This window comes from Taudactylus pleione, unplaced genomic scaffold (assembly GCF_031769625.1).
Source record: "Taudactylus pleione unplaced genomic scaffold, aTauple2 ptg000026l, whole genome shotgun sequence".
Lineage (NCBI taxonomy): Eukaryota > Metazoa > Chordata > Amphibia > Anura > Myobatrachidae > Taudactylus > Taudactylus pleione.
In genome coordinates this window covers 1,906,162-1,921,370 of record NW_028284428.1, presented here as the reverse complement: position 1 = coordinate 1,921,370, position 15,209 = coordinate 1,906,162, and the positions used below count along the sequence as shown (strand labels likewise).

General features: G+C 41.7%; 1 protein-coding gene across 1 annotated transcript in view; it reads left to right on the top strand.

Annotated features, from left to right (window-relative positions):
* The window catches only part of ZRSR2 (zinc finger CCCH-type, RNA binding motif and serine/arginine rich 2), a 62,284-nt gene that overhangs the window by 32,773 nt on the left and 14,302 nt on the right, over positions 1-15,209 (top strand). Inside the window, exon 10 of the mRNA XM_088451575.1 lies at positions 2,532-2,641. Coding sequence (XP_088307701.1) covers positions 2,532-2,641 — 110 coding nt within the window. The remainder of the gene's footprint in view (positions 1-2,531; positions 2,642-15,209) is intronic.

Here is a 15,209-nt window from a genome sequence, read left to right as displayed (position 1 = left end):
GGGATTTGTCAGTGGTGCTCCACGCACTTCAGGAACCTCCATTCGAACCCCTGGAATCAGTGGATGTCAATTGTCACATTTAGGGGCGTTTTCGTGTCGCTCCCCCTTTTTAATCTTTCATCAGGACAGGGCTGTTCTTAGAACGTGCCCGGGCTTCCTTCTCAAGGTGGTTTCTCGGTTCCACCTTAATTAGGAAATTGTGGTTCCGGCCTTTCAATCACCAGACCTCTCGGCAGATTCCTTCAGGAAATCAGACTCCCTCTTTGTCCTATATGGATTCCACAAGAAGGGATGGCCAGCTAACAAACAGACTTTGGCCAGATGGATTCGCATGACTATCTCAGACTTACACGCAGACTGGCCTTCCTGTATTGGCTACAGTATGTGCTCATCCTACTCGCTTTGTGGGTCCCCTCGTGGGCAGCTCGGTGTGGCACCTCTGCTGAACAACTATGCAAGGCAGCCACGTGTCTTCTGTCCACACCTTTGTTAGGTTTTATGCTTTTGATACATTTGCCTCTCCGGATACTTCCTTCGGGCGTAGGGTTCTTCTCTCAGCTCAGGAGCGTTCCCGCCCTCGAACAACTGCTTTGGGATATTCCCGTTGTCTCCTCAGTGGAGCCCTGTGGACCCTGAAGAAGAAAATGAGAGTTATGGTAAAACTTACCCTTGTTAACTCTTTCTTCGAAGTCCATAGAGTCCACAGGGCATCTGCCCTGATGCACCTGGCTTCTATGGGTTTCTTCTCTTGGTCACTTGTTTCCTTCTTTGTGTTAGAGTGTGGTTCTTCAGTGTACCAGTCTTCCTTCTCTCCTATCCTGTTCCTGCCTTGGGCTTGTTAACAAAACTGAGTTGCCCTCAGGCTGTGGGTGCAGTATAGGGGGAAGAACCGGAGCATCTTGGGATTGAAAAGCTTTGCTGTTGGTGTCCGGTCCCACCTACAACCCCATTGTATCCCCTGTGGACCCTATGGACTTCAAAGAAAGTGAGTTAACAAGAGTAAGTTTTACCATAACTTTCCTTTTTTGGGTCAAAAGGAAGCTTGGCGCAAGCAGAGTGTAAGGATATATGCGCCCATGGTATCTCTTGGGCGCATATATCCTGAAAGGGAAATGTCTGGTACCAGTCAATATGTTTTAACCATTTGACCAATGATTAAATATTGAATTATTTCACCAATATTGGAGCAGGTAGCAGACCCTAAAAATTAATAAATAGCTTTCATAGAATCAAGTAAATGACATGTTTCATGGGTTGTAGCACACGTCATCAGATTAGAAATGTAGTAAAAATTACAAAGAATTGTCTTTTGGGGGGTAATAATCTTTTGGTGAGTAATAAAATATATTGAAAAAATATAAACCATAAGAAATGTGCTTTCTTTTAGTAGCATTTTTATATATACTGTCTTCTTTTTTTGTTAGGATTTTAAAAGCTAAAATTAATAACATTAACAACAAAAAAATAACTTTTCCAGGATTGTACCCATGATTATTTTTGTTTAAAAATGTGTCCCATATTTATCCATTTGTTTTGCAACTTTGTGTGTAGTTTTTATGCTATGGTATAGGGGCTAGAAATTAATTATTTTTATTTTCTATTGTTTATTTCTTTTATATTTCTATATTTTTATTGAAATGTCCCCGAGTATGTTTAGGATATATTTACATTTTACAGTTTACACTAAATTGGAGCTGACACAAGCAATTATTTATTTTTATTTATAAAACATTGGGCGAACGTCAATGGGTTAAGATAGGAAAACCATAAAAAAATGCTAGCGTACTGGTTCTTTTCTATCAGAGACAGCTTTTTTTTTTAATTCTCTGTATTCCAAACATGTTATATAGTGCTACAGGCAAGAACAGCGTGGATTTCTCTTTTGATCAGTCGGACTAAAGGCTTCTTATCTGTACCAGGCTCCTTCATGTGGTGTAGAACTTGGAACAGACAGATTTCTGTTCCATGTTGCAGGATAATAATTGAAGCCACTGTATTCTATCTTTCCCAAACAGAATTCTTGTTGGTTATTGTTGACATAAATACAGATAAAGAATTTACTTGAGAGAGAATTTTTTTTCCTTTCAAACTTTATGGATTTTACAAATCTTAGAACTAGTTATGCAGCAGAGCTTCTAAAGTTGTACCAGTAATACCTCTAATATCTACTGACCACTAATACTGCTGCAGTGCTCTCCATTACAAGCAAGTTAGTGATGCCTGAAGGATCTGTGATAGATGAATGCTTTCTGTGCACTGACAGATATGAGACACTAGATGGGTTGGTACAATGGGAATCTATGGCACCTCAGTGGGATTTACTCCCACTCCTGAAGTGCTACTTATCAAAGTTGAAAACAATAAGCCATGTAGCTTGGAAGACTCACACTGAACTTGATGTGTCCTCCTCTTCTGGGATTATTAACGTCTTTACCCTGATGCTTTGTTGAAGTTTGCTAGATTTATGGGCTGTTTTTCCAGTTTTCTTTCTGATATTTCCTGGCTGTTGTTAACAACTGTGTGTTATGTAGGGAAGAAGAATGCTTGGAAGCCTTTTCTTTATTCAACGGGCGGTGGTATGCGGCCCGCCAGCTTCAGTGTGAGTTCTCGCCAGTCACCAAGTGGAAATCTGCCATATGTGGTAAGAGGTCACCCAGGTTTTTTCCATAACTGAGATCTGCTTAATGTGTACCATCGCTTGCACACACAGTAACAGACAATTGTGCAAGCTGCAATAGTATTTGTGAAACTACAGGCTGTTTATTAACTGGGAAGGGACAACTTTGCTGAACCTAGAGGTACAAAGTTTCATCTTACCTATGTACTGTAGCTTCTCAGTTCTATCTCCCCAGTTTTATTCTATCTTTGTGCTGTAGCTTGCCAGTTCTATCTCCCCAGTTTTATTCTATCTTTGTGCTGTAGCTTGCCAGTTCTATCTCCCCAGTTTTATCCTATGTTTGTGCTGTAGCTTCTCTGTTCTATCGCCCTAATTTCTATCTTCCTAGTTTTATTCTATCTATGTATTGTAGTTTCTCAGTTCTCACTTTTCTTTTTTGAATGTTATTTTAGTTACGTCTAAATAGTAAAAGCTCCACATTGCTTTAAATTAGCTGATGACATTGTAAGTAGCTCATCTGCTAGCAAAGTCAGGTGATTTTACAACGTATTGCAGAGCTTTCTTTAAATATCTTTACCTGTGCAATAGTCCAATGTGCTTCTTAGTTAGAGAAGTTCCATAACATTAGAACTCTATAGAAATGGTGTCTCGGCAATATATGTATGCTTTTCTGTTGCTGCTGCCCTGCGCTGTAAGATTCTGCATGACACCTGCTGAACCAATAGCTCTCCCTTTGATCTCTATTGTTTTTAATAGCTATTTAGTTTGTTTCTTTAAAATAAGTAGTATGTAGTTTTCTTCTTCAGGGTCTATAGGGCTCCACAGGGAGACATTGTGGTGTAGGTGGGACCTGGAGGACCGGACACCAACAGCAAAGCTTTTCATTCCCAGGATGCTCCGGTCCTTCCCTCTATATCCCGCCCACATCCCACGGACGTCTGTGCTGCCACCCCCACTCCTCCGCTGCGCCGTGATTCCAAGCCTGTGCTAGGTACTCCCGGCTGGGCTCCAAGGAGGGACTAGTTAGCAAGCTCCCTGGGCCCCCAGACTGCAGCCCGTAATCTAGGGGACAGGTAAGGTGGAACCTCGTTCGCGGGGACCATCATAATAGTGCAGTCTTGCCTCTGGTTTTCGGAGACAAACTAGAGGCGCTGATGTGGACACTGGGAAGGCAGCCCACCACTCCACTAGACCACACGGGGCATTAACCTACTGGTGCAGAGGCATAATTAAGGCCAGGGGACCCAGTGGTTAACGTAAGCAAGGGAAAAAAGGCGCTCTCCCTGCAGCCCCTCTCCTAGCTCAGTGTGCCATTCCACTGCAGTCCTGGTGTTCCCTGGGCTGCTCCTCCTTCACCCTCCGCTCCCTCAGAGAGACACGTCAGCCATTTTAGGCAAGCAGGTCTCCGGGAATCTCTGGGTCCAGTCTCCCTGTTTACCTCTCCCAAGGGCCAGGTCATACAGCGCTATTTCCTACCAGCCACTGTGGTCTGTGTAGTTGATATTAGTGCCCATTGCAGAAAATTAGATTTTTCTTCGGGGTCCACAGGGATACCATGGGGAATATTATGGTTGGAAGACCAGGCACCAAACAGTTAAAGCTTCTGCTCCCAGAATGCCCTGGGTCTTTCCCCATATATAGCCCGCCCTAGCCATAGGACTTCAGTTGTTCGTTTGGTGCGGCAGGATCAAGACGCACCTTTCTAACAGGAGGACTGCTTAGAGCAGTCCTTAGCTTTTATTTTATGTTTTATTTTATTTATTTAGTTGGCAGTACCAAGCGTCTGAATTAAGGCGCACGTACTGTGGCTCCATTTACCTTCGCCAGACCGCAACATCAGTAATTGTGCTGGTGATTTCGGCAGGTCGCGGCCTGTACCTGCACTGCAACGGATGTTCGGAGATAACATTTAAGGCGATTCCTCTCTTATGAGGAATCACGCTCGGCAGTCCTTGCTTTTGGTGTCAGAGACGCACCAGAAGCCGCTGCTGTCAGGGCCCGGGATTGTCCGCGTCCTGATTACACCAGCCGGGGCCTTATCGTCTGACGCCTGGGATCGGCAGCAGACGCTATCTGCTGCCACATGGCCAGCATACCCGGCTGGTTAACATAGCTTAGGGGAGGTTGGCACTCCCCTAGTAGCTCCTCCCCCGACCCAGACTTAGTCCCTACGAAGGGTTTTGTATGTCTGGGTTACTCTGCCTACCCTCCACGTGTATGAGACGAGACGTTCACGGTCCATGCTCAGTTCGCCCTGTAGCGGTTGGTCTCAGGAGGGTCTGGGTCAGTCTCCCTGTATACCTCTCCCATGGTTAAGGTATATGGTGCTCTATGTCCTACCATTCCTTTGCGTTGCTGTAGTTGATTTAGAGATGATTGTAATTATATTGAATATGCATTGTATGTAACTGTTTGCTTTCTGCTGACTGACACTGTCTTTTATATCTAAATCTGTCAATTGTAACCATCACTGTTTTCTCTCCATCCTCTTGGGGTGGAGGTTTCTTTCTGAGTACTTCACATTCATTAAGATTTTGTGAAGCTGTCACATAACATTGCAATTATTGCCTTTACTTTGAACATTCAGCAGTATTGATACTGAGAAAAACCTGGCGTATAATAGTACTTTAATTATCAAAACTGTGCCTGCTGCGAGTAATATGGGTTTAGTTTAAACCCGAGAGACCACAGTCTCTATAGAAAAATTCAAGTATAAAAAGAATTACTGCGCTAGGCTCTGTGTATCAAGAAATAATCATATAATATGAAATAGGATTTGCTGTCTGTTACTAAACAGGAGGCTTCAATAAAACACAATATTTGTGTCATATGACAATTATAAAACAATAATAAAGTAAAAGTGTTGAAGAAAAATCACAAATGGCTCTTATCTAATAAAAATGGCTAACTGAATAGCAATAATAATGTGTATTATTGGTACACATGTAACTTGAACTGACTGAGGTTCCAACACTGGATAATTGATTTGTAGTCACTGTTTAGTAACCATAATGTTCTGTGCATATATCAAAGTCCCACAGATAAGTGATAACAGCAGCAAATCTCCGCTGATACATATGTTACTTTCACTATTGGTGTCCCAGTTTGAGAGTAGTGTCCGAACTGAAAGTTGATAATTCAAATTTGCAAAGTCAATTTAGAAAAATATGAATGAAATGAAATAGACCTTTGCATATCATGTCCACGCTGATTGCCTGTCCTGGCTCTGCCTGTCTCCGGCTGTGTGGAGCCACGATTGAAGATAAACAGACTACCGTGTGCAGGAGGCGGGTGTGCTGCAGCGGGAAAGCGGTCCTTCAGTTGGAGGGCTGGTTGAACAGTGGTAGTGAGTCCAGTACCTGGGTGGCCTCTGAGGAGTCCCGGCTGCTACTACCCTGGCGGGTATTGTATGGTCGTCTTGTATGGTCGTCTTGTTCTCCTGAAAGATGCAGCCTGTTACTTAGTTCATCATTAGCGAATGGGACCTTTCTTATGTGGAATATCCTCATCTACTCTCTCTGACCCCCTCACACTCGCCTTCAGTGATTTTTCCTACAATCCATCTCCAACTACTCATCTGATTCTAACCACTCTGGCTATTTAATATGTCTAATCGCAACAAAAAGTCTGTTACGAGTGAGTCGACGGATTTCTTTCGACCCAACGATAAGAGCGAATCCAGTTCTATGTCTGCTCATTCCCAGCGCTCCTCTGAGACGACCTCAGGACCTCAGACGACAGTTCGACAGTTTCTCTCTCTTCCGAAATTACTAAAATGATACAGACAACGATACCAACTGAATTCCATTCTTTGATCTCCTCTCTCAAAACAGAGAATAGACTCTTTGGGTACGAGAACGGACTCCCTCGAGCGCAAGGTTGATGAGATCTGTCAGTTCCAGGACATTGCCAATCAGAAAATGTCAGACATGCGTTCTGAAATTGACACTCTAAAGTAACAGATGGAGGATGCAGAGAATAGATCCAGATGCAATAACTTTCACTTCAGAAATACTACTGAATCAATTGACTCTGATGCGCTCCCTGAATATCTAGAGGGATTGTTCCTTCAGTGCCTACCAGATTTCTCCACAGACTCTCTACAATTGGACCGTGCCCACAGAGTTCTATGTGCCAAGCCTCCACCTGATCAAACTCCTCGAGATGTACTAGTTCGCTGTCACTATTACAAAACCAAGGACAAGCTTCTTTCATCAGTCCGTTTCTCACCTACATCTCATTCCGCGGTCACAATCTTCAGATGTTTCGATCTGGCCTCTTCCACCCTGAAGAAACGTAGAGGCCTTATAAATGTCACAAAATCCCTCCGGAACCACAGAAGTATAGATGGGGATTTCCCTTTCATCTTTCTGTAACTCATGATGGTCACTCCTATAAAGTAAAGATGCCAGAAGAGGGACTTGCTCTGCTTTCCACTCTGGGCATTTCACTTTCTCCACCTACTGCATCTACTAGCGGAGGCTGTCCACGACGGTCCCCCCCGTCCCCAGAATGGTCTAAAGCCTGAGACATTCTTGTCCCTGCGCTAGTTCCAGATTTTCTCTTTTTTCCGACTCCGTTGTTTTTCCCTTTCTTTTTTTGATCGGGGTTTTTACATTTTATGATTGTCACTATTAAGTAATATCCTGATGATTTTTCTGCTTAGATATTTTAGCTAATTTGGAGGAGTATAATGCATTAGATTTCTACTCTCTATGACAAGTCTCCCAACCTCTAAGTGGCTTGTTTTTGCTATTTGATGTTATTTTATGTCTACTGGGAAATTTTTTCAATAGTGAGCCTTGCTCCTGGAGGTTGATCACGATTGGTCCATGCTGCACCTATTTTGGTGTTAAGCTGGGCATCCACTATACAATTTTCTGTCAGATATCTGTCCAATCTGGCTGGTTGGAATGAAAACCTGGTAATGTATGGGAACAAATGATAGTCGATCATATGGTTTTAAACACTGAAAAAAGGACAACAAAAAAAATGTTCAGATTAGTTAAATTTGTGTTATAACCAATTTGTCTGAACAACCAGTTTTGGCTATTCTCCAGTGTTTGTGAGCAAATGGACGATTGTAATGGATTGATTGTATTGACATACCCTTGAGAAAGCTGTTGCTTACAGTGAAACGCGCGCGTCGGAGTCACTGGCGGCTCCACGATGTTTGTTGTTGGGAAATAATGTCTATACCAGTTTGATACAAATGTGCTATGTAGCGACTTCTACTGTGAACCACGCTATTGAACAGGGGAGACTTTCAGATCAATATACAGTCAGCTATACTGCAATTCATGTAATTAGGCTGTTATTGACATCTCAGTAACTGCTGAGTGTTCCGAGCAGCTGCATCACGCACAGTATGATATATATATAGGATTAATGAAACTTGAACTATATAAAACGGTTTTCTACTGCAAGTAGCACCACTGTCAGCAGGAACTAAAAGATACTGCTGCTATTTAGCAGTAACCAGTTTACTATAGCAACAAGTTTACAACTTTGTTGAATATGTTGCTGTGTTAATAATAAAAGGAGATTCTAACCACATTATATGCTATTGATTGGGGAATTTGGGATATAATATCAATTCCTTTTTCGCCATGCTGTCGCATTAAACCTCTAATATTGATCATGCGGTTGTGTATCAATATGTGGATGCAATGATACTCTGATGCAATTTCATAATATCTACATTTAAGGTGTGTGAACTATAATATAGTGATACTCAGACACAGCTCAGACCATACCTTTATTTAAGGTGTGTGAACAACAACACACTTCCAATTAAATTTGCTACCCCATTGATATAGACTGAATTTCTGTCCGCTTTCCATTTATAGCATTTGCAATAGATTGAGAAATTTTAATAATAAGTTAAAAATACACTGCTGATATAACCAGGTAATACAAGCCAATAACAGGCGAATTTTTAGATAATAGAATTTATTATTATTCTGTCTTTGCCTGAATATTTCCAGTATCTATAATCAGTATAGTCCTACTATTTTTATCTAGGTATATACCATTACCCTATATTACTAACAATTCATCAGTGGACCTGCCTGTTTATAATTTGTTTGTTCTGTTTAATATTAACTTTAATTCCTTATATTTCACTGTATATTTCCCCTGAGTTGGGATAATTTTAATATATTAACAAATAAAAGTTACATTTTACTTATCATTTATTTCTTCTTGTGCGCCCACAAAAACAACTCCTTACTCTTTCCCTTAAACTTTGTTTCATTCCAACCAGCCAGATTGGACAGACATCTGATAGAAAATTGTATAGTGCATGCCCAGTTTTATCTACAAAACACTTATTATATACATGGTCCACTCTTGCTATCTCTAGCCTCAACATCATAGCGTTGATCTATATTCCATCCATATTGCTAATATTGTCATTGCTGTTTAATTGTTATGATGCTACAGTTCTCAAACCTGTCCATCTCCAAATGTTTCAGCTCTCTTCTTGTCCTTTTTCTCTTGGGCCTACTATCTCTTCTAACTATATTGTTATTTATTTTTCTTTTCTTTTTCTTCTTTCACTGATGTGTTGGAGCGTGAGACTCTTATAATCTCACTTAGATACTTGCTATTTGTGTTTTCTAGGTTCCCCACGCTTTTCTATTTTTCACATGTCTTTTATCCTGCTTTGCATCCTTTGTGCTACCACCCCCAAGCCCCAAGTGCACAGGATGTGCTGTTTCTATTGTACGATTGCTGCGTTATGTGGAACTGACGCAGTTTCTACTATTTCCCCTCCCCGTCACATAGTAACAACCCTCCCTCTTCCATGCCTTTCTCTCTCTGCCTCCCCTTGCTCCGCGGCCACTTTCTTCAAATCTCCGCTCGTAAAAAAAATTGAGAGAGAAGAGATATCAAACTCAGAGGCTCATATTGCCTTTTTGACAGAAAAATGCAACGATTCCCTAAAGACAAATTTTTTCGACAACTACGTTCGTATAGGGGCCAACTAAATCAACTTCTATCATCCAAAGCCTCTCGTACTCTTAAATGGTTGCAGCAAAGATTTTATGAACGGGGAGACAAAGCTGACGCCATTCTTGCAGGAAAGCTTCAAACCAGACAAACTAAAAATAGAATTCTGCATATTAAAGATTCAGCTGGTAACTATCACTATGATCCAAAATCCATAGCCAATAGTTTTAAAGATTTTTACTCCTCGCTCTACGGTCTTCGGAATTGTGAGCAATCTCTTTCCTCCCTTTTGGATGCTACTCGGAAATATCTCTCCTCCTGTAATTTGCCCCGTCTTTCTTCCTCACAACTATGCGCTCTTAATGAAGCAGTTATTGCCGACGATCTTGAAAGCACTGTAAAGTCCATGAAATCCTCTTCTGCCCCCCGGGCCCAGATGGCTTTCCTGCGGCCTTCTATGAGAGATTTATTTCTCCTTTATCACCTCTGTTACTGAACCTTTTCAATTCGATTCTGTCTGGCCGGAAGTTTGATGAAGCTACCACCAGGGTGGAAATAGTGGTCATTCACAAAGAAGTCAGAGAACCTAGTTTGTGCTCTAGTTACCGGACGATTTCCCTTCTAAATGTGGATTTAAAAGTGTTCGCTAAATTTCTTGCCTCCCGCCTGGCACTAGTTATCCCTTCCTTGGTTCATTTAAATCAAGTGGGTTTTATATCGGGTCGACAGGCCTCCGATAATACACGTAAAATTATTGATCTTATCAATTTTGCTAACACTAAATCACTCCCCGCCCTGTTGGTGGCTTTAGATGCGGAGAAGGCCTTTGACAGGGTCGACTGGACTTTTTTGAGATCTACTGTACATACATTTGTTTTTTGCGGAAATTTTCTGAATGGAGTGGCCTCTCTATACTATAATCCCTCTGCCTTAGTCTTAGCCAATGGGTTTGCTTTCTCCCCCTTCGATATTCGAAATGGTACCTGACAAGGATGTCCCTTATCACCTCTCCTCTTTGCTTTAATTATGGAACCTTTAGCGGCTAGTCTCCGAGGTAACCCTGCTGTTACAGGTATCCATGTAGGTCACACAAATCACACCATAGCCTTGTATGCTGACGATGTACTGCTTACATTGACTCATCCCTTAACTTCTCTCCCTGCTGTCTTTGATGAAATCCAAATATACAGACGTTTATCGAACTTTAACATTAACAAGTTTTGTCACAATTAAAAAGTGACAAAACTGAAATTTTACCTTTATTTTTGGACCCTAATACAATAACTCAACTGCGCAGCTCCTATGATTTTCGCTGGTGCTCCTGTTCTTTGAAATACCTAGGGATCCAACTAACTAATTCTTATGATAAATTATTTTCTGCAAATTTTCCGCCTCTTTTATAAAGATACGCCGTGATCTTAACTCATGGGGAGAACATTTTATTTCTTGGATAGGGCACGTTAACGCTATCAAAATGAACGTACTCCCGAGATATTTATAACTCTTTCAAACACTCCCAGTCAGAGTTCCTTCCATTTTTTTAACTTCTCTTCAGTGGCTAGTGTCCAGATTCGTTTGGGCGAGCCGCAAACCTAGAGTTAGATTTCGTATTCTCTGCTATCCAGTCAAAGAGGGCGGTTTGCGTTTGCCTAATTTCCATAAATATTACTTAGCGGTTCATTTATCCCAGACTGCTCTTGCACGCTGCTGCACATACTAGAGGTTGGGTAGATCTAGAAGCTCAACTACTTAATTTTCTTTCTCCATAGTCTCTTTTTTGGATGGAACATAAACACAGACCGCATTATTCCTACATCCCTCCCACTCTTCGTTTCGCCCTGTCTATATGGGGTTATTGCAAAAGACTCTCTCTAATTCAAAATCAACTTCCTATGACCCCTCTCTGGAACAAAAAGGGTTTTTTACCTGGTTTACATCCGAGGACCTTTGATCCTTGAGTTTTCCATAATATAACATTTCTAAGGGATATTTCCCCCCTTTGTCTTGCAACTCAGAAAATTCAGGTAACGGGCAGACTTAATTTATCGATGAGATGCTTTCACCAGTACCTTCAAATACGCCATCTTTTTTATTCAATGATCAGCTCTATCACACCCATTGTACTCTCCTTTGGAGTCCCTCTGTCTACTTAGATCTACTTCTAGAGGCCTTATTTCCACCCTTTATAATTTACTAATTGCTCATAATTGCCCTTTTAAAGACCCACATGAATTAGCCTGGGAAAAGGATTTGGGGGAGTCTCTGTGTGGTCCAAAATTCGCGAGCTGGCGGCGAAAGCTTCAATATGTGTCACAATCAAAGAAAATACTTAAATGGGGCTATATATCTAGTACCCACGCATATTCGAGCCATTTATCCTCAGGCCTCCAGTGCATGTTGGAGGGGCTGTGGAGAGCCCCTCCATATTTGGTGGCACTGTCCCAAGATTAAGATATTTTGGGCAAAAGTTAATCGCCTAATTCTTTCTGTCACCAATATCTCTCTCCCCTCTTGTATGTCTTATTATTTACTACCGAGACCTATCCGTAATTGTGACAAATTTACCCAAACGCTCATAAAACACATTATCATGGCTAGCTTATCATGAGACACATTCTTGAACTTAATTAGCCTCTCAGTAGATGCTCTATTTGCCACCTTCCCCTTCTTTGTCCCCCTCCTTGCCAGTCTCCCCTTACTAATATTCCACAATTTTCCACCTATTGTGGATCTTCTCCCTTTTCTAGTTGCGCTGCTCTTCCCCAACCCTTAAAAAAATTGCCTGGTATTACCTGCCTTCCTACGCGGAGGCATATTCATTCAAAGTTTATATTATCTGTATTTTTGGTTTTATGCCAATTTATATGGGCTTACTTTTATAAGTCCATACAGGTACTTTATATTATGTACTCGTGGAAAATTTTATAAATACTTTTCTCAAAAATAAATAAATATATATATGTATATGTGGAGATTTGCTTATCTGTGGGACTTTGATATATGCACAGAACATTATTGTTGCTAAACAGTGACTACAAATCAATTATCCAGTGCTGGAACCTCAGTCAGTTCAAGTTACATGTGTACCAGTAATACACATTATTATTGCTATTCAGTTAGCCATTTATATTAGATAAGATCCATTTGTGATTTTTCTTCAACACTTTTTTACTTTTTTATTATTGTTTTAGAATTGTCATGTGATACACTACATGTAATAAATATTGTATTTTATTGACACCTCCTGTTTACTAACAGACAGCAAACCCTATTTCATATCATATGATTATTTCTTGATACACAGAGCTTAGCGCAGTAATTCTTTATTTACTTTGAACATGTCAAAAGATAAAGGGAAAACAGGAGGGGGAGCAGCCTGTGCTACTTCCATGTAAATCATGTATGGCTTATGTGTCCTCCCAGGAGGTAAAGGATGGTTTGTGTGTTGTCTGTTATAAAGAGCCATCTCACCAGTCCAGTTTACCTGTACCTGGACAAGAGTCATCTTGGGTTGCCTCTCTTTCCCAGGTTATGATGAAGGTTGTGGATCGCATGGCTGCTAACACGATGCCTCCTTGGATGGAGTGTCCACAGTATGCTATGTTTGGACCTCTTATGCATTTTTCATGGAAGGATGTTTATGACCATTCTAGTCAGAGTATGGCACCATCTAATGTTGATAACAGACCGGTAGTGGCCTAAGCACAAATTATCTCTCTATCAGTCTGCCCAACACACGGATTCAGGCGCATCATCAGGGGGATCAGATGATGCACAGTTCCTCTCCAGGATCTAGTTCAGGGGAGGAGGATCATCCGTCCACGGTGGATGTTTCTTCTTTAGTGAGGGCGGTTAGATCAGTCCTAGATATTCAGGATGATGAACCAGCTCATAGTAAGAAGGCTCCAATGTGAAATCACCACCAGGTGGTGGTTAAAACGGAGTTCCCTGTATCGGAACAACTTGCAGAGCTTATCGAGGATGCATGTGGTAACCCTGATAAACGATATATGTGAATAAAAGAATAACATCATTGTATCCATTCCAACCTTCTGTATGTACTTAGTGGGAAGTACCTCCTACTGTGGATGCTCTTGTAACACATTTAGGGACGTATTCAATTAGAAGCGCAAAGGCGAGATCGGCGAAAAAGTATCGCCGATTGCATCTTTTCGCCTGTCGGAAACTTCTCTCCGTATTCAATTTCACCCGCTTATCGCGTACTCGGAAGCTCAAGGAAATGTAATAGGCGAAAAAGATTTGCCTCGGAATAACAGGAGAAAAGAAGTGCAACATTTTTATTTAGGAGTGCAAAGGTGGGGAAACCACTCAGAACCCTTGGGACAGCTCCCCCAAAGGACAACTGCTTCCAAAAATTCCTGAAAAAAACTTAAGAACACCCCAAAAAAGTACTTTTGAGGGCGAAAAAGCACAATGCGGGGGGACAATTTGCAAACTAGCGAAATAAGGTTCTGGGGGTGCGCTAAGAAGGGGTCAAGTGTTTTTGGGATTGAGGGAGGAATTTTTATTTTATTAAAACTGCATTAAAATATGCTAGCACCCAGTTTCAGGTACCCCAAATTTGACAGGACTACTTATTTTCACCAGAAAAACCTGCTTTATGCCATTCTTCACCACTTGTGCAAAGACGCAAATTAGAGACAATTATACCAATTTAAGTACCCCAAACAGTTTTATTAGGGCTAATCGGGCACTACTACATTGATCCCCAATGTTTCTGCATCTTTTTGGGGGTTCAGGCTGATTTCCCTGATTCTGACACCACTTTCCGCCTGTTCTGAATTCGCGTGTCGCCGTTTTCGCATCTTTTGGAATTGAATACAGCGAATAGCTGGTACGCGCACGATAAGTTTCCGCGGCCAAGAGACGCGATGTAGGCAAAAAGTCCGGCAGGCGAAACTTTATCGCCGGTGCGAAACTAATTAAATACTGCCCTTAATCAGCTGAAGGATTCCATAGATAAAAAGATTGAAGCCTGTCTTAAAGCAATATTTTCGTCATCTGGAGCGGTTGCTCGTCCAGCTATGGCTGGAGCCTGGGTAGCCAAAGCTGTTGAAGAATGGATAGGAGCATTGGAAGATTCGCTACCAAATGCTACCAGAGAACAGGTGGTGAATACATCCCACATATGGGAAGCAGCTTCCTATCTGGGAGGGCCTACAGTGGATGCTGGAATTTTAGCTTCTAGGGCATCGGCAAGATCAATAGTGGGACGCGGGGCCCTCTGGTTAAGATCTTGGAAAGCTGATACAGGATCAAAGAGGGCCCTGGAAGGCTTACCTTTCTATGGAAAGGTACTTTTTGGAGTAGAGTTGGCTAATATAATCACTACTGTGGCGGCTTCAAAATCTGCAGGTCTGCCATCTAAGTTAAATACTAAATCTAGGCAGTTTTGCTTTCAGTCTTTCCATCCTCAGGGATGAGCAAAAGAACAGTATTCCTCTAGGTCAACTAGTTTTTGCAAGTTTAAGTGACAAACTAAGATGTCTGGCCCAGCAAAACATCCAGCTTCTAAGCTGGACAACAAGCCCTCGGCATGATGGAGTGGGTCTCCTCCTGGGGGATCCCAGGGTGGGAGGCCGTCTTCAGTTTGAGGATTGTTGACGTCAAACAGCAA